Raw genomic sequence first — 27,244 nt, forward strand, 5'->3', positions numbered from 1 at the left:
ATCCTCCTATTCCATTGTGGATGATAAATGGGATATGGCCTGTGTGCCAGAGGTTGCCCAAAAAGGTGTCTAAACGCGATTACGCAATCTATGCATTTGGAGGTCCCAATAGACGGTGCTTCTTCTCCGGTCCCGGTCCCGGTCCCGGTCCCGGTCCCCCCCCCCCCCCCCCTTATTAATCAGACAGGGTTGAATGACCCCTAAGAATCCGACAGGGTTGAATGAATCATCAGTGTAATATTTTAGGACATTTGTTGCTGTCCAAGTTGGTGAGAGAGAGGGACATGATGTCTGAAAGCAACAGCCTCTCCTCTCCAATGCTGTATGCTGCGTCTTTAACTGTTGCCCCAGCTCCTCCTACAGTGACATGCCTACTGTCTGCAAACCCCTTTTAGTTCTGCCTGCTTGTCACAGCGGTTACTGGAAATGACACACGGGAGGCGGTCGAATGGCAAACGTTAAAATAATGTGCTATAGCTACGATCCAACCGGAATCCACATTTTCATCAGATTTATATAATAACGCGATATAGGTCATTTTCAGTAAAGGGCAGCTATAAGACCGCAGTATCAAATGGACGTCGACCGCATCTGAATGAACCCAGCATAATTTCTAGCCTACGGACTGAAAGAAAAATATCCTTAATGTGTTCAAGCCTGGTGGTGTGTTCACTCGGTCAACCAGCCTTGGCGAGCAGAGGTGCTGCTATATCGGTGGACGAAAGTGATCAGAGCGGATTCGGTTCTGTCCCTATCCACAGCAGTAGAAGTTTAGCGCCGTGATTTTTTATCTCCCCCCTCATGTTACTGCAAAGAGCCACCTCCACATTTCCCTAATGAAAATTCATCTTTGGAACGGTTCCCGGGACGTGACAGAGATTATGTCGAGTAAAAGTGTGGAATGGCTTCAAGAAGAACTGGAGTCCGGGCTCGGGGTGAGCTCGCTACTACTGTTGGACTGCCGATCGCACGAGCTCTACGAATCGTCGCACATCGAGTCGGCCATCAACCTGGCGATACCCGGTTTGATGCTGCGGAGACTTAAGAAGGGGAATCTACCGATCCGGTCCATCATCCCCAACAACGAGGATAAGGAGAAATTCGTGAAGCGGTGCAAGACGGACATGGTTCTTCTCTACGACGAGGCCACTACGGACTGGCAGGAGACCGGGGTGGCGAGCTCTGTTCTCGGCTTGCTTCTGCAAAAGCTCCGAGATGAAGGTTGTAAGGCTTTCTACCTGGAAGGTGAGAATGAACTTCTTCGATTCTATTATTTTATGTTCCTGGTACCTTTTTTTTTTTTTTTACGTCTAGAGACTAGGCTACTTGTCTAATACAACAGCAAAAACATTTGGACTATAGCACAATTTCTATTTTATTCCTACATGTCCGAGTTCAGAGACTAGGTAGACCACTTGTCTAATGAAACAGTTACAAATGGACTATAGCGCAAAGTTACATTGTAGCTAAGTCAAGGCAGCGGTATGGATCCATTCGTTTCCCTCTCACCACAATGGTATTATCGACTATGGAGTGCCTATTTGATTGTGTTCTGTATCATATTAAAGTTGTAAAATAATTTTTGTCTAAATGAAAAGTCAACGGAAGGCAGCCACGGTTCCTATATAATAATGTGTAAAATAAAGAAATAAAGGTCTATATTTTCCTCAAGTGATTCAAATTAATAAAACCAATAATATTTCTCTCGATTTTTATTCCCCTTCCGCTTCACGACTGCCTTTATAAAATAAGCAGTGTTGAAAATAACTTATTCTATTGTCAAATAGTCGCTTATTTCCCACACCGTGACAGTAGTAAGAATCACCAAGTTTCAACCCCGTTTTCGATTGTTAATCTATTAGAGTAAAATATGTTATATTAATTATTTGAGTTTTAACTTTGAAAGAATGTTGAACGAGGCAAAGATGTTTTCAATTAATGCTCTAACATGGCTCCGCCATGTTGTCAAGTGCTTCTTCAGGAAAAGACGTGCATTTCATGAATGAACAGAACAGGAACTATTTCTTCACTGTGTGCTGTCTGACACTAGTCTAGGCTATATACAAACCTTTCCTTTATACCACACAATCAACACCATTCTCGCCATAGGCCCATTCGTGTCTTATTTTATGTGTGTAGGAAAATAATAATAGTTGAGTGAACTATTCCTAAACATGTTTCGGGCTCACCGTCATTCGGGAACTACTTCTACGCTGTGTGTTGCTGAGACTAGACTGTAGAGTGAGATAATACAACCTATTTATGACAGCAGAATCAGACCCGTGCTAAAGACCTTCCACTATTCATTACTGTCTCATGTAATGTATAATTATAATTATAATTATATTATTAATGTGTACTTTCATGAATGAACAATAAAACACTTGTAGCCTACTGTACATTGAACTGCTGAGAGTATACTATAGAGGCTGTCCATCCTGACCACAGATCTATTACCATCCTGACTATAGATCTATTACCATCCTGACTATAGATCTATTACCATCCTGACTATAGATCTATTACCATCCTGACTATAGATCTATTACCATCCTGACTATAGATCTATTACCATCCTGACTATAGATATATTACCATCCTGACTATAGATCTATTACCATCCTGACTATAGATCTATTACCATCCTGACTATAGATCTATTACCATCCTGACTATAGATCTATTACCATCCTGACTATAGATCTAGTACCATCCTGACTATAGATCTAGTACCATCCTGACCACAGATCTATTACCATCCTGACTATAGATCTATTACCATCCTGACCACAGATCTATTACCATCCTGACTATAGATCTATTACCATCCTGACTATAGATCTATTACCATCCTGACTATAGATCTATTACCATCCTGACTATAGATCTAGTACCATCCTGACTATAGATCTAGTACCATCCTGACCACAGATCTATTACCATCCTGACTATAGATCTATTACCATCCTGACCACAGATCTATTACCATCCTGACTATAGATCTATTACCATCCTGACTATAGATCTATTACCATCCTGACCACAGATCTATTACCATCCTGACTATAGATCTATTACCATCCTGACTATAGATCTAGTACCATCCTGACTATAGATCTAGTACCATCCTGACCACAGATCTATTACCATCCTGACCACAGATCTATTACCATCCTGACTATAGATCTAGTACCATCCTGACCACAGATCTATTACCATCCTGACTATAGATCTATTACCATCCTGACTATAGATCTAGTACCATCCTGACCACAGATCTAGTACCATCCTGACCACAGATCTATTACCATCCTGACTATAGATCTATTACCATCCTGACTATAGATCTATTACCATCCTGACTATAGATCTATTACCATCCTGACCACAGATCTATTACCATCCTGACTATAGATCTAGTACCATCCTGACCACAGATCTATTACCATCCTGACTATAGATCTATTACCATCCTGACTATAGATCTATTACCATCCTGACTATAGATCTATTACCATCCTGACTATAGATCTAGTACCATCCTGACTATAGATCTAGTACCATCCTGACTATAGATCTATTACCATCCTGACCACAGATCTATTACCATCCTGACCACAGATCTATTACCATCCTGACTATAGATCTATTACCATCCTGACCACAGATCTATTACCATCCTGACCACAGATCTAGTACCATCCTGACCACAGATCTAGTACCATCCTGACCACAGATCTATTACCATCCTGACTATAGATCTATTACCATCCTGACTATAGATCTATTACCATCCTGACTATAGATCTATTACCATCCTGACCACAGATCTATTACCATCCTGACCACAGATCTAGTACCATCCTGACCACAGATCTATTACCATCCTGACTATAGATCTATTACCATCCTGACTATAGATCTATTACCATCCTGACTATAGATCTAGTACCATCCTGACCACAGATATATTACCATCCTGACTATAGATCTATTACCATCCTGACTATAGATCTATTACCATCCTGACTATAGATCTATTACCATCCTGACTATAGATCTATTACCATCCTGACTATAGATCTATTACCATCCTGACCACAGATCTATTACCATCCTGACCACAGATCTAGTACCATCCTGACCACAGATCTATTACCATCCTGACTATAGATCTATTACCATCCTGACTATAGATCTATTACCATCCTGACTATAGATCTAGTACCATCCTGACCACAGATCTATTACCATCCTGACTATAGATCTATTACCATCCTGACTATAGATCTATTACCATCCTGACTATAGATCTATTACCATCCTGACTATAGATCTATTACCATCCTGACCACAGATCTATTACCATCCTGACTATAGATCTATTACCATCCTGACTATAGATCTAGTACCATCCTGACTATAGATCTATTACCATCCTGACTATAGATCTATTACCATCCTGACTATAGATCTATTACCATCCTGACTATAGATCTAGTACCATCCTGACCACAGATCTATTACCATCCTGACTATAGATCTATTACCATCCTGACTATAGATCTATTACCATCCTGACTATAGATCTATTACCATCCTGACTATAGATCTATTTCCATCCTGACTATAGGCCCATTCATGTCTTATCTCATGTGTGTAGGGAAATAATAGTAGTTGAGGAAAATATTCCAAACATGTTTCAGGTTCACTGTCTGATATTCAGGAACCACTTCTACACCGTGCTTCTGAGACTAGCTGCTAGTGTAACAGATGTGCTCGTACTTCGTAACTCTCTTGCGTTGTGTTTTTAAAGAAAGGACTGTCCAGCCAGAGATTTGTCGCTTGCATGTCAATATCAGACTAAGTATTTTGTAATCAAACATCATAATGACAAAGATAGTACAAAATACAACAAATCTATGTACCTGACGATAGACACGAGGAAGGAAGCACATTAGATGTGCAGGACAACAGTATGTTGATGGCTGTAGATTCATGTTTTCGTCTGTTAGTATAGAAATAACTGAATTAGCAGGGAGCTAATGTGACCATTACAATTAGAGCATGCTAGCTAACTCACTCTTACAGCAATAGCATACAAAAGCACGTCCCAGGATTCTGCCAATATCTAACAGGTACTGTACACATATATACACATCAGGACATGTACACAGTGAACTCGTACACGTTGTAAACATGACAATAGAACGTGACCTACCACTTGCATAGAAATATCAGACTGAGAAGAACTGACGTTCACGATCTCCCCCCTATCTGCAAACATAACCAATGGCGTAACACCTTATTGATATGTAAATTCAACCAACCAATAGGAATACATAAACATCGAATACATATTTCTGCAGTGGCAAGTGGAAACATAACCAACCTTGTTACACTAGGCTATAGAGATATGACCTACAACCTGTTCACAACATTACAGAATCATTACAATCCTGACCATAGACCACTGTTGTCTTATCTTGTCATTATGAAAATGGTAATAGTTGAGGGAAGTATTCCATAGGCCTACATGTCTGAGGCTCACTGTCACCTGTCATTCACAAAAAGTCCACACATGACACTCTATGGCCCTGTCACTTAGATGTCCCCTTAGATCAGATCAGTGGTAGGATACTGTACACATAGCCGCAGGAAGTAGGGGTTCTGAGGGTTCTGATGAGGGTTCTGATGAGGGTTCTGAGGGTTCTGATGAGGGTTCTGAGGGTTCTGAGGGTTCTGAGGGTTCTGCCGCACCCCCTGAAAAATAAGAATAAATTGTTTGTATTTTTTATTTGTATATAAATAAATAAAATCACCAAAGGTAGTGCACTGGGCCTTTGCTAATCCTATATTAGCAGACCTTGCAGCTGTCTGTAGCACGGGCAAAACATTTTTTCTCCAGCATTTTATTGAAGGACTGGAAACATGGGATATACAGTAATCACATTACCAAAAACATCAGTGTATGAAATGGGTTTATTATTGTGTTATAGGATGTAATGTGATAATATATCAGTATACATTTATTTTACCATCGTGTAGGAAGTAGGTCCATATCCTTTTCCTGTCTGACACATATACATAGTATCTGGTTGTTTGCGTTGGCACAATGTACTTTTTTATTTCACCACTTTGAATATGTACATGCTGTGTACACACACACACACAACCTTTTTGTGTACAGTATTTTCATAAATCTCAGTACTAATTGAGTAGATTAAATGAAAAGTTTACACAACCTTTCATCACACAGAGATGACTTTCCAATTCACATTGGACAATAAAGTTATATTCTAATGCTCACAATTTCATTTCTCTGTATTGTACTTTTTTTGAATAGGTGAAATGACAACATGCCGCACAATCATTCTCATATTGTAATTCTGACCCATCTCTGTATTGCTGTGTTTCCAGGGGTTCTATTTGTTTCTACTGTTTTCTATTCTACTCTATTCTATCAATCAATTTTATTTTATATAGCCCTTCTTACATCAGCTAATATCTCGAAGTGCTGTACAGAAACCCAGCCTAAAACCCCAAACAGCTAGTAATGCAGGTGTATTACTCTATTGTATTATACTCTACTCTATTCTACTCTATTTTATTGTATTCTACTCTATTCTACTCTATTTTATTGTATTCTACTATATTCTACTCTATTTTATTGTATTTTATTATATTATATTCTACTCTATTCTACTATATTGTATTATACTCTACTCTGCTCTATTCTACTCTACTCTATTCTATTCTACTATTTTCAATTCTACTCTATTCTATTATATTCTTTTTTTACTCTACTATATTCTACTCTACTCTACTCTATTTTACTATATTCTATTCTACTACTCAATTCTACTATATTATATTCTACCCCATTCTATTCTACTTTATTCTACTCTACTCTGTTCTACTCTATTGTATTCTACACTATTCTACTTTATTCTACTCTATTCTATCCTACTATATTCAACTCTACTCTATTCTGCTCTATTCTACTATTTTCTATGCTACTCTATTCTACTCTATTCTACTCTAATCTATTCTACTATATTGTACTCTACTATATTCTAGTCTAGTCTATTCTACTCTACTATATTCTACTCTATTCTACTCTACTCTATTCTACTCTATTCTATTCTATTCTATTCTTATATTGGGATTCTGATCCATCTCTGTATTGTTGTAATTTCCAGGACAATAGTTGTATTATATTTTACCCTAATATATTCTATTATATTCTAATTAGTCTCTGTTGTTGTTTCCAGGTGGCTTCAACAAGTTCCAGACGGAGTACCCTGAGCACTGTGAGACCAACCTGGACTGTTCCTGCCCCAGCAGCTCCCCGCCTGCCTCCGTCCTGGGTCTGGGTGGGCTGAGGATCAGCTCGGACTGTTCTGATGGGGAGTCATCGGACAGGGAACCGGGCAGCGCCACCGACTCCGAGGGCAGCCCTCTCCCCAACAACCAGCCTGCCTTCCCGGTCCAGATCTTACCCTACCTTTACCTGGGATGTGCCAAAGACTCAGCCAACCTGGACGTCCTGGGGAAGTACAACATCAAGTACATCCTCAACGTCACACCCAACCTGCCCAACATGTTTGAACATGACGGAGACTTCAAGTACAAACAGATCCCCATCTCCGATCACTGGAGCCAAAATCTCTCACAGTTTTTCCCAGAGGCCATTTCTTTCATTGGTGAGTATAAGTGGCCTCATTTGGATGCTTTAACAGATCAGTTGGAGTTTAGTCTTTTACAGATCATTTGGAGTGTACAGTCTTTTACAGATCAGTTGGAGTGTACAGTCTTTTACAGATCAGTTGGAGTGTACAGTCTTTTACAGATCATTTGGAGTTTGCAGTCTTTTACAGATCATTTGGAGTGTACAGTCTTTTACAGATCAGTTGGAGTGTACAGTCTTTTACAGATCAGTTGGAGTGTACAGTCTTTTACAGATCATTTGGAGTTTGCAGTCTTTTACAGATCAGTTGGAGTGTACAGTCTTTTACAGATCAGATGTGAGTTTACAGTCTTTTGAAGTCTTGTTTTGTGATGTTCGTTTTCGCAACATCTTATGAACCTATCTCATAGCTGATTCATCAGAGAACTGTGGTCTACACTTGACACTTACATGCGACTTCTGCTATCAGAATATAAAGATCGCATTGAAAAGACGGGTCTAGACGCACAAAAGTCACTTTGTGGTCTGATTGTGTTCGGATCTGTCTGACCACTTCAGGAGGTGGTCAGGGATTGTGTGCAGATTTCTCCTCAGTCTGGATGCAAATCAGGCTACCAAAAGGGCATACAGCGGGCGTCGTTCATCAGCAATCCTCCCGCAAGTCTCCAGAAAACGTGTGTTTTGGGAGCGAGAGGCACCTTCTCATTATACCGTTGGAGGAAATACGTTACTAGCGTGTGAGGAACGTGTTTGCTGGCCTCATAAATGCTAGCCAGCTAGCTCATATTTAGAAAAACTATTTTCTGTTTGGCTAGAGTTATGCTAACCTGTTTGCAATCCCTTTAACGTTGCTTGCTGGCTAGCTACAGAGGTTAGCTGGCTAGTTAGCAACAGTAGTTAGCTACTGCCATTAGTTGTGGTGTTGTTATCAGATTTAGCCTATTCCACCGTTTGTAGAATGCATACTGGCATCTGAATATAGCGCGGGAAAAGGGAATCCGGACACACTGTGGACACGGTAGACACATTTACATGTAGGTGTAGACGCATGACGCGTTCAGAATTCCGTGATCAGAACTCTGTGATCAGAACTCTGTGATCAGAACTCTGTGATCAGAACTCTATGATCCGAACTCTGTGATCAGAATACTAAAACTGCATGAACTGTCAAGTCTAGACATTTCACCAACATTCAGGTTATATAACTATTAATATAACACTAAATTAGGCATAAATAGATTAATCCAATTTGATTGTGCCTCATATCTATTGAAGGATGAGTCAAACAAGCGGTCTTATTGCTTATTTGATTTGATTAGATTTATAAGTACAATAACTCATATTTATGCTTAAAACATGTAGATTTATAAATTACAAAATAAAAATGTAAATCTTAGTCGTTTATCAGACGCTCTTATTCAGAGCGACTAGGGTTAAGTGCCTTGCTCAAAGGCACATCGACAGATTTTTCACCTAGTCAGCTCGGGGATTCGAACCAGAAACCTTTCGCTAGGCTACCTGCCGCCCGTACAATAACAAGTACAATAACAGGTGTTATTGCCTAAAACATATCGTATAGGTTTATTACTACAATGCCAAATCTTATTGCTTAAAACATATAGATTTATAATACATTAACAGATCTCATTGCTTAAAACATATAGATTTATAAGTACATTAACAGGTCTTATTGCTTAAAACATATAGATTTATAAGTACATTAACAGGTCTTATTGCTTAAAACATATAGATTTATAAGTACATTAACAGGTCTTATTGCTTAAAACATATAGATTTATAAGTACATTAACAGGTCTTATTACTCAAATATAGATTTATAAGTCAGCAACTTAAGCTAACAAGCCCCACCTCAGACGCAACAAAACGTTGCTTTATCCTCCAAGGAACAAAACGTTGCTTCACCCTCCAAGGAACAATATTGAACTCTGAGTTGATTTATGTCTTCTGAGCGGTTTGTGGTATTTCCTGCTACACGTCTCATTTCACACCATGAAAGAGTCATGACTTGATCCGAGTCATTGCAGGGATTATATTATTATCAAATCACAGAGTGGGCCTTTAAATAACTCATCAAAAGTTGGCCTAAGGTTTCTAGCACACTCGTTACACCACAGAAGGGAATCTGTGAATGAAGCAGGTCATCTTGAGAACCATTGTGAAGACTGATGAATGAAGGATATACCTAGTTTTTAAATGATTCAGGTTACCCTCCGCTGCACCCAGAGGTTAAAGGTTGTCGGTTGATGCCAGCTTCTTCATCTACTGTCTATTACATCACCTCATTCCATTACTGTAATGTGGTTGTGTTACACGGTTGCCAGCCTTCAGTCAGAAGTTAAACGCCTCCAGAAGGCTGAAGGTACAGAGTATCACTTCATCAAAGCTCTGATCTCACACATTACTTGACAGACATTATTCCCCAAATTAGCCTTATAGTTATCTGAATGACTTGTATTATTCGGTCCCACTTTAAACGACGTGCAGCTTATAAAGGCTTCATAAAGCACTACATAAATGTGTTACAAAGCATCTATAACCATGTGTCATGCTTTATAAAGGGTTCATAAATGTGGCATAACTGTGTGACGTAACCCACTATGTCAAATAGGATATAAACGTGCTTTATAAAAGGGTGACATTTTGTGCTGAAGAATGGCACACGCTCTGAAGTGAAGTCATGCTAGTCACGTTACACCTAATCTCGTTCCCAGACACTTCCGTCCAAATGCGCGGGAGGTCTGGTGGACCGACGCATCAAACTTGGCCTTCATTAGTTAGGGTTAGGTTTAAAATCACATTTTAAGAAGATAAATTGTGGTAATGGGCAGAGTTTAGAAATAATGATGACTTTTTGACTGTGTTAAGTAGTGACGATGACACATACTTTACTCAGTAAGGTCACTCCTGTAGAATTATATGGTCACTCCCTCTAAGACGATCTTTGAATGGTTGATATCCCAGGCTTATATGTGCTGTGTTTGCAATAGCCTGGTGACGACGTTACACCAAGAAACACTCACCTTGAGAAATTGAAATTGTCTTTCTTCTGGAACCAAGTTACATGTTCCTCAGAACACAAACATGCACACAACAACAATAACGAGCCATACCCGAGCGGTGCTGGGCCCAGTCAGGTCTTTAACACAACAATATAACCAGCCATACCCGAGCGGTGCTGGGCCCAGTCAGGTCTTTAACACAACAATATAACCAGCCATACCCGAGCGGTGCTGGGCCCAGTTAGGTCTTTAACACAACAATATAACCAGCCATACCCGAGCGGTGCCGGGCCCAGTCAGGTCTTTAACACAACAATATAACCAGCCATACCCGAGCGGTGCTGGGCCCAGTTAGGTCTTTAACACAACAATATAACCAGCCATACCCGAGCGGTGCCGGGCCCAGTCAGGTCTTTAACACAACAATATAACCAGCCATACCCGAGCGGTGCCGGGCCCAGTCAGGTCTTTAACACAACAATATAACGAGCCATACCCGAGCGGTGCTGGGCCCAGTCAGGTCTTTAACACAACAATATAACCAGCTATACCCGAGCGGTGCTGGGCCCAGTCAGGTCTTTAACAGAACAATATAACAAGCCATACCCGAGCGGTGCTGGGCCCAGTCAGGTCTTTAACAGAACAATATAACGAGCCATACCCGAGCGGTGCTGGGCCCAGTCAGGTCTTTAACACAACAATATAACAAGCCATACCCGAGCGGTGCTGGGCCCAGTCAGGTCTTTAACACATTCACCCACTCCCCCTCTGAAAGATCAACCACAAAATGTTGGCACCATTGTGACAGGTTGTAATCAAGCCCTGGTCTCCAGCATGGGAACAGAAGAGGAATACCTGGTGAGATAGTCTCAGGATGGACTCCTCCAAATCATCTTAGTTCTGACACACACAAACAAGCTTTTCAGGTCCATCAGTCCATTTAAATACGTCTCTCACCCTACAGTAACCTGTGGATCACGAGAGAACCGTCATAAATCAGCAGAACGTTAATAACCTGATTAGTGACACTTCATGTAGTGTCCTGTAACACTTAGTTTGAAGTGAGACACCTTCGGTCATTCATAACACATCCATAAAGACTATATCGCATCATGCTGTACTTAATTTAGTCAGACCCCTCTGGTCATTTATAACACACGGTGTCCCGTGTAGCTCAGTTGGTAGAGCATGGAGTGTGCAACGCCAGGGTTGTGGGTTCGATTCCCACAGGGGGACCATTATGAAAAAAAGTATGAAAAATGTATGCACTCACTGTAAGTCACTCTGGATAATAGCGTCTGCTAAATTATTTAAACTAAAACAATTTAAATTGTAATTCATAACATATACATGAATGGCTTGTATCATATGACGCTGTACTTACTGCATGAATACATACATAAAGGCTTAATGATATTAACACTTAGGGAATTATCACTAAGAGCTAAAACAAATGAACATTAAAATACATGTTTAAACCATACATTTCCTTTTATTTGTACATTTTTAAAACAATACAAAATACATGAAGTTTTCAAAAAAGTCCAGCAATGCAATTACATTGAACACTACACAGGGCTGTGAATAGTGCAGCTTGTCCCTGAGCAGGAGGACGAATGGTTCTTCACCTCTCTGCCTGCTGGAGGACGAATGGTTCTTCACCTCTCTGTCTGCTGGAGGTTACAGCATGTTGGTTCCAACCTTTAAAAGTAACAACAAAGAGAGTTAGCAGGTATGTTAGGAAATGCCTTTGTCACACCATCTGGATAAGGGCATTTCTGTGCAGCGCCAGGAACTCTAAATGGGAAGATGGGGAAACTCTCATGACGTGACTATGAGACATGGCTTTATATAATAATATAATATAATATGCCATTTAGCAGACGCTTTTATCCAAAGCGACTTACAGTCATGTCTAAGGGGATTTGTATTTAGCTGAGCCTGCTAGCTAGCTAAATTGAGAAATTATTTGAAATAACGATTGAGGTAGCTACAGTATATAATCTCAACACTTGAGTACTACAAACTAATTTAAATGACAATAAATAAAGGTTAACTTACTTGCTTTTCGCTGTCCAGTGGCAGCACAAGTGGGCATTTTATTTCCGAACACATGATCAGCGCCTCGTCAGCAACGCTAAAAAAGTACTTCCGGGTCACGGAATTTCAGAAATGTAAAAGATTAAAGTCCCCCATGTAATAATAGAAAAGTGTCAATAACCATTCATGATATATGAAAAATAGTTGTCTCAAAATTAACATTGATTCATATTTGTTCATATTTAAGTGACATTTGCATTAAATGTGGGTTTTAAAACATGTTCTAAGGTCAAATAAATGCCCTCAACGCAAATCACTGTATATGTAACATATTGGGTTATAGAGCAATAATTATTCTGGGTGCCGCAGTAAAAGCATTGTAGGGAATACTCAGAAGGGTCTGTAGAATGTATATATGGTGTCTTTTCACGGGGTTCTGAATAATGCGGAGTGTTGCTGGCCTTTCACTCCACCCGTTGGCCGAATCCCATCACGTGAGCTTACTGCACTACAGAAAAGCCGCTAACCAAAACAACAGTGCAGGGCATGCTCACTGAATTAAAAGGCACCTACACTCAAAAATCTAAGTTTTCCCCTGATGTGGTTTTAAAAGGCCCTGCTAACGGTTTTAAAAGGCCCTGCTAACGGTTTTAAAAGGCCCTGCTAACGGTTTTAAAAGGCCCTGCTAACGGTTTTAAAAGGCCCTGCTAACGGTTTTAAAAGGCCCTGCTAACGGTTTTAAAAGGCCCTACTAACGGTTTTAAAAGGCCCTGCTAACGGTTTTAAAAGGCCCTGCTAACGGTTTTAAAAGGCCCTGCTAACGGTTTTAAAAGGCCCTGCTAACGGTTTTAAAAGGCCCTGCTAACGGTTTTAAAAGGCCCTACTAACGGTTTTAAAAGGCCCTGCTAACGGTTTTAAAAGGCCCTGCTAACGGTTTTAAAAGGCTCTACTAATGGTTTTAAAAGGCCCTGCTAACGGTTTTAAAAGGCTCTACTAATGGTTTTAAAAGGCCCTGCTAACGGTTTTAAAAGGCCCTACTAACGGTTTTAAAAGGCCCTACTAACGGTTTTAAAAGGCCCTGCTAACGGTTTTAAAAGGCCCTGCTAACGGTTTTAAAAGGCCCTGCTAACGGTTTTAAAAGGCCCTGCTAACGGTTTTAAAAGGCTCTACTAATGGTTTTAAAAGGCCCTGCTAACGGTTTTAAAAGGCCCTACTAACGGTTTTAAAAGGCCCTACTAACGGTTTTAAAAGGCCCTACTAACGGTTTTAAAAGGCCCTGCTAACGGTTTTAAAAGGCCCTGCTAACGGTTTTAAAAGGCTCTACTAATGGTTTTAAAAGGCCCTGCTAACGGTTTTAAAAGGCCCTACTAACGGTTTTAAAAGGCCCTACTAACGGTTTTAAAAGGCCCTACTAACGGTTTTAAAAGGCCCTACTAACGGTTTTAAAAGGCCCTACTAACGGTTTTAAAAGGCCCTGCTAACGGTTTTAAAAGGCCCTACTAACGGTTTTAAAAGGCCCTGCTAACGGTTTTAAAAGGCCCTACTAACGGTTTTAAAAGGCCCTACTAACGGTTTTAAAAGGCCCTGCTAACGGTTTTAAAAGGCCCTGCTAACGGTTTTAAAAGGCCCTACTAACGGTTTTAAAAGGCCCTGCTAACGGTTTTAAAAGGCCCTGCTAACGGTTTTAAAAGGCCCTGCTAACGGTTTTAAAAGGCCCTACTAACGGTTTTAAAAGGCCCTACTAACGGTTTTAAAAGGCCCTGCTAACGGTTTTAAAAGGCCCTGCTAACGGTTTTAAAAGGCCCTGCTAATGGTTTTAAAAGGCCCTGCTAACGGTTTTAAAAGGCCCTGCTAATGGTTTTAAAAGGCCCTGCTAACGGTTTTAAAAGGCCCTGCTAACGGTTTTAAAAGGCCCTGCTAACGGTTTTAAAAGGCCCTACTAACGGTTTTAAAAGGCCCTGCTAACGGTTTTAAAAGGCCCTGCTAACGGTTTTAAAAGGCCCTGCTAACGGTTTTAAAAGGCCCTACTAACGGTTTTAAAAGGCCCTACTAACGGTTTTAAAAGGCCCTGCTAACGGTTTTAAAAGGCCCTACTAACGGTTTTAAAAGGCCCTGCTAACGGTTTTAAAAGGCCCTACTAACGGTTTTAAAAGGCCCTACTAACGGTTTTAAAAGGCCCTGCTAACGGTTTTAAAAGGCCCTGCTAACGGTTTTAAAAGGCCCTACTAACGGTTTTAAAAGGCCCTGCTAACGGTTTTAAAAGGCCCTGCTAACGGTTTTAAAAGGCCCTGCTAACGGTTTTAAAAGGCCCTACTAACGGTTTTAAAAGGCCCTGCTAACGGTTTTAAAAGGCCCTACTAACGGTTTTAAAAGGCCCTGCTAACGGTTTTAAAAGGCCCTTCTAACGGTTTTAAAAGGCCCTGCTAACGGTTTTAAAAGGCCCTGCTAACGGTTTTAAAAGGCCCTACTAATGGTTTTAAAAGGCCCTGCTAACGGTTTTAAAAGGCCCTGCTAACGGTTTTAAAAGGCCCTGCTAACGGTTTTAAAAGGCCCTGCTAACGGTTTTAAAAGGCCCTGCTAACGGTTTTAAAAGGCCCTGCTAACGGTTTTAAAAGGCCCTGCTAACGGTTTTAAAAGGCCCTGCTAACGGTTTTAAAAGGCCCTGCTGTGCATGACTCCACTTTAGAGTGTGTCATCCTGCAGCACAGCATTATGGGGGAAGTTGAGGTCAGGTCCAATATTGACTATACACCCAGGAGGGAGAGAGGTTGGGCCAGCCTAGAAATGTTTTAGTGAAATATAATATATAACATTAAACAGACACTTTTATCCAAAGCGACTTATGGTTGGTCCCGGGAATTGAACCCAATATCCTGGCGTTGCAATTCTCTACCAAGATGCATGACAGGGTTATAAATGCTTTGTGAAGCCTCAATTTATGATTTATAAGGCCTTTATTAAGCGGTGCTTATGCCACCCTTTATAAAGCACATGTTTGTCATATTTGACATAGGTGGTTATGTCACACAGTTATGCCACATTTATGAACCCTTTATAAAGCATGACATACGGTTCTAGATGATTTGTAACACATTTATGCAGTGAAAATGAACGCTTTTTAAGCTGCACGTCATTTAAAGCAGGACCATTATGGGTCTCCTTGTTATTTGTCAGGCTCCATGTACAACATGTCATTGCACCAGATTTAGCTGGATAGTTCATCTTTATCTGACCCATGGGGCGGCGCACAATTGGCCCAGCGTCGTCCAGGTTAGGGGAGGGAATGGCCGGCAGGGATGTAGCTCAGTTGGTAGAGCGTGGCGTTTGCAACGCCAGGGTTGTGGGTTTCGATTCCCACGGGGGGGGGGGGGGGGGGGGGGGGGGGGCAGTATGAAAAAGAAGAAAAAAAACAATGTATGCCCTCACTAACTGTAAGTCGCTCTGGATAAGAGCATCTGCTAAATGACATAAAATGTTTAAATGTAAATCTGTCGTCCCAGAAGACAAATCCAAATCCAGCTGAAAAGTTGATGTTCTCAAATTCCACGTTTTTTTTCTTCTTTTTTTGTGATGACAGTTGTCTCTTCATTAAGAATAATAATATTAATATGCCATTTAGCAGACGCTTTTATCCAAAGCGACTTACAGTCATGCGTGCATACAGTTTTTGTGTATGGGTGGTCCCGGGGATCGAACCCACTACCCTGGCGTTACGAGCGCCGTGCTCTACCAGCTGAGCTACAGAAGAACAACTGGGTTAAACAACCAATCACGTCTATTGTAAACTCGTATAACGGGTGAAACTTAAAGTGAAAGAAATGAAGTCACAGTGATATAAAGCAGGAGAGAAAAGCCTTTGGAAGCTTCCACCACAACACAAGACAGGCTTATTAATACCCTTCCCCATTCAAGGTCACGCCTGGGTTGAGTCCCAAATGGCACCCTATTCCCTATTGGGCCCTGATCAAAAGTAGTGCACTATATAGGGAACAGGGTGCCATTTGGGATGCAAACCCTGTATTAGCGCTCTTTTCAGAGAGTTTCCCTTCACTTACTCAGAGTGCACAGCACAATGTCTACCAATATAGACTCGTTTTCACCTTGGATTCGCAGAATCAAATAGAAAACCAAGAAAGATGTTCTTGACAAGTTGAGAATCACACTGCACAGTGTGGGACTACTGTTGAGTCACGACAGTTGATTCACCACTATACACAAGGGATAATAACAGAGCTTTGCTTAGAGTTGTTTGTGCAATTTCATAGTACATTTCAGTATTTAACATCAGACTATTTCAGTATTTAACATCAGACGATTTGTTTTTTAATTTCAGTATTTGAGATTAGACTATTTCAGGTTAGTTTCAGTATTATAGCTCAGACTATTTCAAATCAAATCAAATCAAATTTTATTGGTCACATGCGCCGAATACAACAGGTGCAGACATTGCAGTGAAATGCTTACTTACAGCCCTTAACCAACAGTGCATTTATTTTAAACAAAAAAAGTAAGAATAAAACAACAACAACAAAAAAGTGTTGAGAAAAAAAGAGCAGAAGTAAAATAAAGTGACAGTAGGGAGGCTATATATACAGTAAAATAAAGTGACAGTAGGGAGGCTATATATACAGGGGGGTACCGTTGCAGAGTCAATGTGCGGGGGCACCGGCTAGTTGAGGTAGTTGAGGTAATATGTACATGTGGGTAGAGTTAAAGTGACTATGCATAAATACTTAACAGAGTAGCAGCAGCGTAAAAAGGATGGGGTGGGGGGGCAGTGCAAATAGTCCGGGTAGCCATGATTAGCTGTTCAGGAGTCTTATGGCTTGGGGGTAGAAGCTGTTGAGAAGTCTTTTGGACCTAGACTTGGCACTCCGGTACCGCTTGCCGTGCGGTAGCAGAGAGAACAGTCTATGACTAGGGTGGCTGGAGTCTTTGACAATTTTGAGGGCCTTCCTCTGACACCGCCTGGTATAGAGGTCCTGGATGGCAGGGAGCTTTGCCCCAGTGATGTACTGGGCCGTACGCACTACCCTCTGTAGTGCCTTGCGGTCAGAGGCCAAGCAGTTGCCATACCAGGCGGTGATGCAACCAGTCAGGATGCTCTCGATGGTGCAGCTGTAGAATTTTTTGAGGATCTGAGGACCCATGCCAAATCTTTTTAGTCTCCTGAGGGGGAATAGGCTTTGTCGTGCCCTCTTCATGACTGTCTTGGTGTGTTTGGACCATGATAGTTCGTTGGTGATGTGGACACCAAGGAACTTGAAGCTCTCAACCTGTTCCACTACAGCCCCGTCGATGAGAATGGGGGCGTGCTCAGTCCTCTTTTTTTTCCTGTAGTCCACAATCATCTCCTTTGTCTTGGTCACGTTGAGGGAGAGGTTGTTGTCCTGGCACCACACGGCCAGATCTCTGACCTCCTCCCTATAGGCTGTCTCATCGTTGTCGGTGATCAGGCCTACCACTGTTGTGTCGTCGGCAAACTTAATGATGGTGTTGGAGTCGTGCCTGGCCATGCAGTCATGGGTGAACAGAGAGTACAGGAGGGGACTGAGCACGCACCCCTGAGGGGCCCCCGTGTTGAGGATCAGTGTGGCAGATGTGTTGTTACCTACCCTTACCACCTGGGGGCGGCCCGTCAGGAAGTCCAGGATCCAGTTGCAGAGGGAGGTGTTTAGTCCCAGGATCCTTAGCTTAGTGATGAGCTTAGAGGGCACTATGGTGTTGAATGCTGAGCTGTAGTCAATGAATAGCATTCTCACGTAGGTGTTCCTCTTGTCCAGGTGGGAAAGGGCAGTGTGGAGTGCGATAGAGATTGCATCATCTGTGGATCTGTTGGGGCGGTATGCAAATTGGAGTGGGTCTAGGGTTTCTGGGATTATGCTGTTGATGTGAGCCATGACCAGTCTTTCAAAGCACTTCATGGCTACAGACGTCAGTGCTACGGGTCGGTAGTCATTTAGGCAGGTTATCTTAGAGTTCTTGGGCACGGGGACTATGGTGGTCTGCTTGAAACATGTTGGTATTACAGACTCAGTCAGGGACATGTTGAAAATGTCAGTGAAGACACTTGCCAGTTGGTCAGCACATGCTCGGAGTACACGTCCTGGTAATCCGTCTGGCCCTGCGGCCTTGTGAATGTTGACCTGCTTAAAAGTCTTACTCACATCGGCTACGGAGAGCGTGATCACATAGTCGTCCGGAACAGCTGGTGCTCTCATGCATGCTTCAGTGTTGCTTGCCTCGAAGCGAGCATAGAAGTGGTTTAGCTCGTCTGGTAGGCTTGTGTCACTGGGCAGCTCGCGGCTGTGCTTCCCTTTGTAGTCTGTAATAGTTTTCAAGCCCTGCCACATCCGACGAGCATCAGAGCCAGTGTAGTATGATTCAATCTTAGACCTGTATTGACTCTTTGCCTGTTTGATGGTTCGTCGGAGGTCATAGCGGGATTTCTTATAAGCGTCCGGGTTAGAGTCCCGTTCCTTGAAAGCGGCAGCTCTACCCTTTAGCTCAGTGCGGATGTTTCCTGTAATCCATGGCTTCTGGTTGGGGTATGTACGTACGGTCACTGTGGGGACGACATCATCGATGCACTTATTGATGAAGCCAGTGACTGATGTGGTGTACTCCTCAATGCTGTCTGAAGAATCCCGGAACATGTTCCAGTCTGTGCTAGCAAAACAGTCCTGTAGCTTAGCATCTGCGTCATCTGACCACTTTTTTATTAACCGAATCACTGGTGCTTCCTGCTTCAGTTTTTGCTTATAAGCAGGAATCAGGAGGATAGAGTTATGGTCAGATTTGCCAAATGGAGGGCGAGGGAGAGCTTTGTATGCGTCTCTGTGTGTGGAGTAAAGGTGGTCTAGAGTTTTTTTCCCTCTGGTTGCACATTTAACATGCTGGTAGAAATTAGGTAGAACGGATTTAAGTTTCCCTGCATTAAAGTCCCCGGCTACTAGGAGCGCTGCATCTGGATGAGCGTTTTCCTGTTGATTAATGGCCTTGTACAACTCATTCAGTGCAATCTTAATGCCAGCATTGGTTTGTGGTGGTAAATAGACAGCTATGAAAAATATAAATAAATAGGTAAATATCTTGGTAAATAGTGTGGTCTACAGCTTATCATAAGATACTCTACCTCAGGCGAGCAAAACCTCGAGACTTCCTTGGTATTTGATTTTGTGCACCAGCTGTTGTTTACAAATATACAGAGACCGCCACCCCTTGTCTTACCAGAGTCTGCAGTTCTGTCCTGTCGATGTAGCGTATAGCCCGCTAGCTGAATGTTATCATTGTTGTCGTTCAGCCACGACTCCGTGAAACATAAGATATTACAGTTTTTAATGTCCCGTTGGTAGGATAACCGTAATCTTAAATCGTCAATTTTATTCTCAAAAGATTGAACGTTGGCTAATAGGATTGATGGGAGAGGCAGTTTACTCGCTCGCCGTCGGATCCTTACGAGGCACCCGGATCTGCGTCCGCGATATCTCCGTCTCTTCCTCACGCGAATGACGGGGATCTGGGCCTTGTCGGGTGTCTGTATGATATCCTTCGCGAACGCCTCGTTGAAGAAAAAATATTAGTCCAATGCGAGGTGAGTAATCGCTGTCCTGATATCCAGAAGCTCTCTTTGGTTATAAGAGACGATGGCAGAAACATTATGTACAAAATAAATTACAAATAACGCGGAAAAACACACATAATAGTACAATTGGTTAGAGGGCTGTAAAACGGCAGCCATCTTCTTCCGGCGCTATTTATTTTCAGTGTCAGTATTTCAGTATTTCAGATCAGACTATTTGACGATAGTTTCTGTATTTCAGACCAGACAATTTGACAATAGTTTCAGTATTGTATATCAGACTATTTGACGATAGTTTCAGTATTTCAGATCAGACTATTTGACGTTAGTTTCAGTGTTTCACATCAGACTATTTGATGTTAGTTTCAGTGTTTCAGTAATCAGTCTACTAGACGTTCCTCCTCCAATCCCCAAGGAGGAATACCCAGGGCTTTCCCTCTTCAGCTTCATGGGAATGTGGAGTTTTTGTTTGGCTCTGGAATGTCCAATGCCTTGTTTGTTTTGAAAGTGCCATAGTTAAGAAATAAACTACGACGTGAAAGGATCGAGTCAGACTCAGGAAGTATTTAAGGGTCTTTGTCGATCTCCGGAATGGTGGTAGCAGGGTTTGCTGCTCAACTTTTAGGGAAATACACTACATGCCAAAGGTATGTCCAACATCTCATTCCAAAATCATGGGCGTTAATATGGAGTTGGTCCCCCCCTTTGCTGCTATAACAGCCTCCACTCTTCTGGGAAGGCTTTCCACTAGATGTTGGAACATTGCTGCGGGGGACTTGCTTCCAATTCAGCCACAAGAGCATTAGTGAGGTCGGGCACTGATGTTGGGCGATTAGGCCTGAGATCCTCCGACAGAGATTTCTGGAAAACCTGGGAAAGTTACCAGAATGTTGCAACCCAGTGAAACTGCTCACACAGTTGATTTAAACTCAACCTCAGGCGAGATGCAGGAGGATAGTTTCAGCCACAGACATCTCAACCTTTATTTCCTTGAAGTTACAATCCCCCAAAACATTGGCTTCCTTAAAACAGCCATTGTCTGTGTTCATCTGACCCCAATCTCCCAGTCAGAGACACAGCTACAGTAGAAACATACTCTATCCATCCATCAAGAGAGAGGAGGAGGAGGAGGAAGAGAGAGAGGAGGAGGAAGAGAGAGAGGAGGAGGAGGAAGAAGAGAGAGAGAGAGAGAGAGAGAGAGAGAGAGAGAGAGAGAGAGAGGTGAGTGGGGAGAGAGACAGAGAGGTGAGTGGGGGGAGAGAGAGAGGTGAGTGGGGGGAGAGAGAGAGAGAGAGAGAGAGAGAGACAGAGAGGCACTTTACGGTGGCCTTGGAAGCTCTAATGTCTTGATAGCGTTGCACCAGATAAAATCCAGGAACACCTTGTTTGTTAATAATGGATCATTTCTATCTATGTGTCCATCCCAAATGGCACCCTATTCCCTTTATAGTACACTACTTTACCATAGCCCAATGGGACTCTCTCTCTCTTCCCCCCCCCCCCCCCCCCCCAATGGGACCTGGTCAAAGTAGTGCAATATAAAGGGAATAGGGTACCATTTGGAACGCACATCTATCTCTCGATGCACGTTTCTGTATGTATGTATTGTTTGATGAAGAAACTCTGCTCTGATTAAAAACTATTATTTTGTCAGTTATGGAAATAGGTCATTCACTTCTGAATAGTCAGATGGTTGTTTGTTCAGATCACGTTATGAAGGTATGCAGCACTTCACATTGTAGATACACTACAAATCTGTTAACTGTAGATACACTATATATATCTGTCAACTGTAGATACACTATATATATCTGTTAACTGTAGATACACTATATATCTGTCAACTCTAGATACACTATATATATCTGTTAACTGTAGATACACTATATATATCTGTCAACTGTAGATACACTATATATATCTGTCAACTGTAGATACACTATATATATCTGTCAACTGTAGATACACTATATATATATCTGTCAACTGTAGATACACTATATATATCTGTCAACTGTAGATACACTATATATCTGTCAACTGTAGATACACTATATATATCTGTTAACTGTAGATACACTATATATCTGTCAACTGTAGATACACTATATATATCTGTCAACTGTAGATACACTATATATATCTGTTAACTGTAGATACACTATATATATCTGTTAACTGTAGATACACTATATATCTGTCAACTGTAGATACACTATATATATCTGTCAACTGTAGATACACTATATATATCTGTCAACTGTAGATACACTATATATATATCTGTCAACTGTAGATACACTATATATATCTGTCAACTGTAGATACACTATATATATCTGTTAACTGTAGATACACTATATATATCTGTCAACTGTAGATACACTATATATATCTGTTAACTGTAGATACACTATATATATCTGTCAACTGTAGATACACTATATATATCTGTTAACTGTAGATACACTATATATATCTGTTAACTGTAGATACACTATATATATCTGTCAACTGTAGATACACTATATATATCTGTCAACTGTAGATATACTATCAATCTGTTAACTGTTGATACACTATATATCTGTTAACTGTAGATACACTATATATCTGTTAACTGTAGATACACTATATATCTGTTAACTGTAGATATACTATCAATCTGTTAACTGTTGATACACTATATATCTGTTAAACACCAGAAACCAGAGAGGTGGAGTTGGTATCGCTGTTCTCTGTAGCTCAGCTGGTAGAGCATGGCGCTTGTAACGCCAGGGTAGTGGGTTCGATCCCCGGGACCACCCATACGTAAAAATGTATGCGCACATGACTGTAAGTCGCTTTGGATAAAAGCGTCTGCTAAATGGCATATTATTATTATTATTAATATAAACACCAGAAACCAGAGAGGTGGAGTTGGTATCGCTGTTCTCTTTGAAATCTTTCCGAACACACACATTTCACGCCCCCCCCCCCCCCAAAAAAAAGTCAGTATTCAAAACTCTAAACTGTGTTGCGTCTCAAACACATCAAACTAATCCGTATCTTTATCTTCTCTCTCCCCCCTCCAGACGAAGCTCGCTCCAAACAGTGTGGTATCCTGGTGCACTGCCTGGCAGGGATCAGTCGCTCCGTAACGGTAACCGTGGCCTACCTGATGCAGAAGCTCAACCTGTCGCTCAACGACGCGTACGACTTCGTGAAACAGAAGAAGTCCAACATCTCACCCAACTTCAACTTCATGGGTCAGCTCTTGGACTTTGAGAGAACGTTGGGGCTCAGTAGCCCGTGTGACAACCGCTCCTCCACCAATGAACAGCTGTTTTTCACCACGCCAACCAATCACAACGTGTTCCAGCTCGACACGCTGGAATCTACATGAAGGCGTGTGGGGGGGAGGGGGGGGGGCGGGACTTGAGCGGCCATCTTGGATGTGAATGTTTTTATCTCTTCTCTTCAGAGGCTGGCTGTGCTTTGACAGCGGATAGCCTGGGATGGTGGACGGACTGTGCGTGGGCAGAGACAGGTCAGAGGCCAAATGGAAGCCTGCTTGGCTTGTAGAGCTCTGTTGGTCTCTCAGAGGGCAGAAAGGAAGAGGAAGAAGCCCCGTCTCCTCTCCTCAGTGGTTTGGGAAGCTTGTAGTCTTGCCTTTGGAACAGCCTGTCTTAGAAGTAGACTGAGACGTGCTACGCTGTAGAACAGAACACAACACAACACAGAGCTCCATACAAAGACAGGAAACAGATGGTGGATCCTCTTGGACGACGACCTCATCAACAACCTCGTGATGATGATGATGATGGTGCCAATGTGTTGCAGTGTCTGGGGGGGGTCACCCCTTATGGAGGGGATCGCACTCTACTGAGTGATGATGATGATGGTGCCAATGTGTTGCAGTGTCTGGGGGGGGGGGGGTCACCCCTTATGGAGGGGATCGCACTCTACTGAGTGATGATGATGATGGTGCCAATGTGTTGCAGTGTCTGGGGGGGGTCACCCCTTATGGAGGGGATCGCACTCTACTGAGTGATGATGATGATGGTGCCAATGTGTTGCAGTGTCTGGGGGGGGTCACCCCTTATGGAGGGGATCGCACTCTACTGAATGTAGGGTTGGATTTTTAAAAACAAAGATATTATTAACACAAACACAAGTATGTTCAAGTGATGCATATAACATGTACAAGTACTAATGTATGTATGTATGTCTACATGCATTTGTATATTTGTATAAATGTACGCACAAATGTGTGGATATACTGTATGTTTACTGCTACTCCTATAATCCTGTCCACAACCAGAAACAGATGCACTATAACATCTGAAGGAGACCTGTATAACTAAAGAGAAAACAGACCAAGAGAAAGTTACTTTTCATAATATTCTGGGTTGTTTTTATAGTTTTTTTTTTTCTATGTTTGTAAACGATGATCTAATGCAGTTTGCACAGTGGTGAAGCCTATCACTTCTTGGCACTTAAACTAGTACTCCAGAGAAAGAGACATTCAACGAGAAGGAGAGAGGGAGAGGGAGAGAGAGAGAGAGAGAGAGAGAGGGAGAGGGAGAGATGGTGTGGTGTAGAGGCAGTCCTAGGCAGAGACTAGCTCCTGCAGCTGGTCTGACCATGCCGTGGGCTGGGACTGGCTGGGTGAAGCTTATTGTTCCTTAACTGCATATGAAAAGATGGGTTCATCCCAAGTGGCACCCTATTCTCTATATAGTGCACTACTTTTGACTAGGACCCATAAGGCTCTGGTCAAATGTAGTGCACTACGGAGGGAATAGGGTGCCATTTTGGGATAAAACCGTGGATCTGTTTGTCTCAGCAAAGAACCTCACTTCCTCCGAGAGAGTTTTAATCCTGGGTCGATTCACCCCGCAAGCCTTGGCTATATTGTGATATTATAAATATTATATTACATTACACTACATTATTATATTATGAATAAAATATAAGGTAAATTATATATTATGTTATGTTCTATACATGAGCAACCTACTGTGTGCTGTCCAACAGTGGTGTGCAGGTGACTACCTAAGGAAGTGGTTGGGAGGTGGCCTGGGCACCAGTCTATTTGTGCAATCATTCCACTCCTTGCCTTTTGTTTGGCATGACAAGTTGGAATGACAGTTGGAATGATAGCACGAACAGACTGGTACCAGGCTAGTTGGGAGGTTGTTGGATGTTGTTTATTTACCAGTTGGAAGCCGGAAAATGAGAACTGTTTTTTTTTTACTGCTGTCTGGTAAGTATAGAGAGGTTATAAGCTCTTATAACGGGTTATAAGCTATAGCTGATCACATACAGCAGCATACAGTATGTAGCCAGGAGGATTTCTGACTAGGGTTGGACATTTCCCGGTAACTTTCCCAAATGTCCCAGTTTTTCCCAGAGATCCCGGTTAGAGGATTCCTGGATTTCCTGTTTTTTTGGCTCTTGATTACGGGAATCTCCAACCAGGAATTCTGGAAAACCTGGGAATGTTGGGAAAGTTACCGGAAACCTTTTTTTGTGACATTGTTACATGAGACTTGTCCAAAGGGAGCGTGGCAAAGAACAGGGTTGCTTTGCGCTGGCCTTATTCTATAACCTTATAATACAACTCTTTCTATAATGGTGACTGTTCAATACTCTTTGTATCTCACTTTAGAAATATCGTTGTGTAAAAAACATTTGTTCTTTAATGATAACAAAATCAAAATATACATGGCAATGACGGACAACTAATTGTCGGTGTTCGAAATAGCACCCTATTCCCTATAAAGTGCACCCCTCTAGTGCTCAACTGTGGTCAAAAGTAGTGCACTATATAGGGAATAGGGTTGCCATTTGGGACAGAGCCATTGTCTTTAACGGGTCTTCAGACGAGGTTGTTTGTATTACTCTGTCTGCAATATTAAATCAACAAACACCTTTTATTATAGTATATCAACAGTATTTTATACATTTGTTTGTGTTACTATGGTTTTTTACTATAATAATTAGAATTATAGAATTAGAATTCTATACGTAAATACATAATACAGCTGTATCTCTGACCGCTTTGATTTTTTTGTAGGGTGAAGTTGGCCCCTAAACGCTGATCTCTGGTCAGTTTAGCATTTTCCCCACTAATGGTTAAGGTTAGGATTTTGGGGGAGGGAAAGCTGATTCTAGATCTGTACCTAGGGGGGAAACGTTATCCCAAAAGCGCTCTGCTTTGGGACTGAAGCTATCTTTCCTTCACCTGGGGGTGTCCAAAGGACAGGGCTTCGTTCGGTTCGCTAGCCTGAGTCCCACATCTGTGTGTCATCTTGCCAATGGAACAGAGTTAGCTTCGTTACCTTACTCCCTGAAGCCGTGTGAGGAAGGAATCTATATTGTTAGATAAAGCACAGGGAAACCTGTTACACCAACCCCATTGCTCCATTGTCAAGCCAGACAACAGACTGGCACCCAGGCTAATACGGTGTTGGGTAGCCTAGCGGTAAGAGCATTGGGCCAGTAACAGAAAAGGTCGCTGGTTCGAATCCCCCTAGCCGACGAGGTGAACAATCTGCCGACGTGCTCTTGAGCAAGGCACTTACCCCTAATTGCTCCAGGGTCGCTGTTCATAATGGCAGACCCTGGCCGTGACCCCACTCTCTGAGGGTGTCTCAGGGAGAGTTGGGATATGCAAAAAAAAAAAACATTTCCAATTCACACATGCATATTAATACACACGTGTGAAATAGGACAAATATAAGCACCCACCAAACTGTTCTTATTTAATAACAACAGTTTGTTTGCATCTCAACACCTAGCCTGGGAGCCAGTCTGTTTGTGCTAAAATTCCACTCCTTGTCCTCTGTTTAGCCATGGAGTGTCAAGGAGTGGATTGATAACACAAACATATCTGGGTCCAGGCTACATAACACCTAAGAAGTAGGA

General features: G+C 41.9%; 1 protein-coding gene across 1 annotated transcript; it reads left to right on the forward strand.

Annotated features, from left to right (window-relative positions):
• Positions 1 to 407: 407 nt before the first annotated feature.
• Positions 408 to 24,596, forward strand: LOC311133476 (dual specificity protein phosphatase 7-like). Its single transcript, XM_084166960.1, has 3 exons — positions 408 to 1,245; positions 7,275 to 7,706; positions 23,407 to 24,596. The coding sequence occupies exons 1-3, from the start codon at positions 837 to 839 to the stop codon at positions 23,715 to 23,717; spliced, it is 1,152 nt and encodes a 383-aa protein (XP_084023086.1). The 5' UTR covers positions 408 to 836; the 3' UTR covers positions 23,718 to 24,596.
• Positions 24,597 to 27,244: the final 2,648 nt, after the last annotated feature.

Source organism: Coregonus lavaretus (genome assembly GCF_964263955.1).
Source record: "Coregonus lavaretus genome assembly, chromosome: 8".
Taxonomy (NCBI): domain Eukaryota; kingdom Metazoa; phylum Chordata; class Actinopteri; order Salmoniformes; family Salmonidae; genus Coregonus; species Coregonus lavaretus.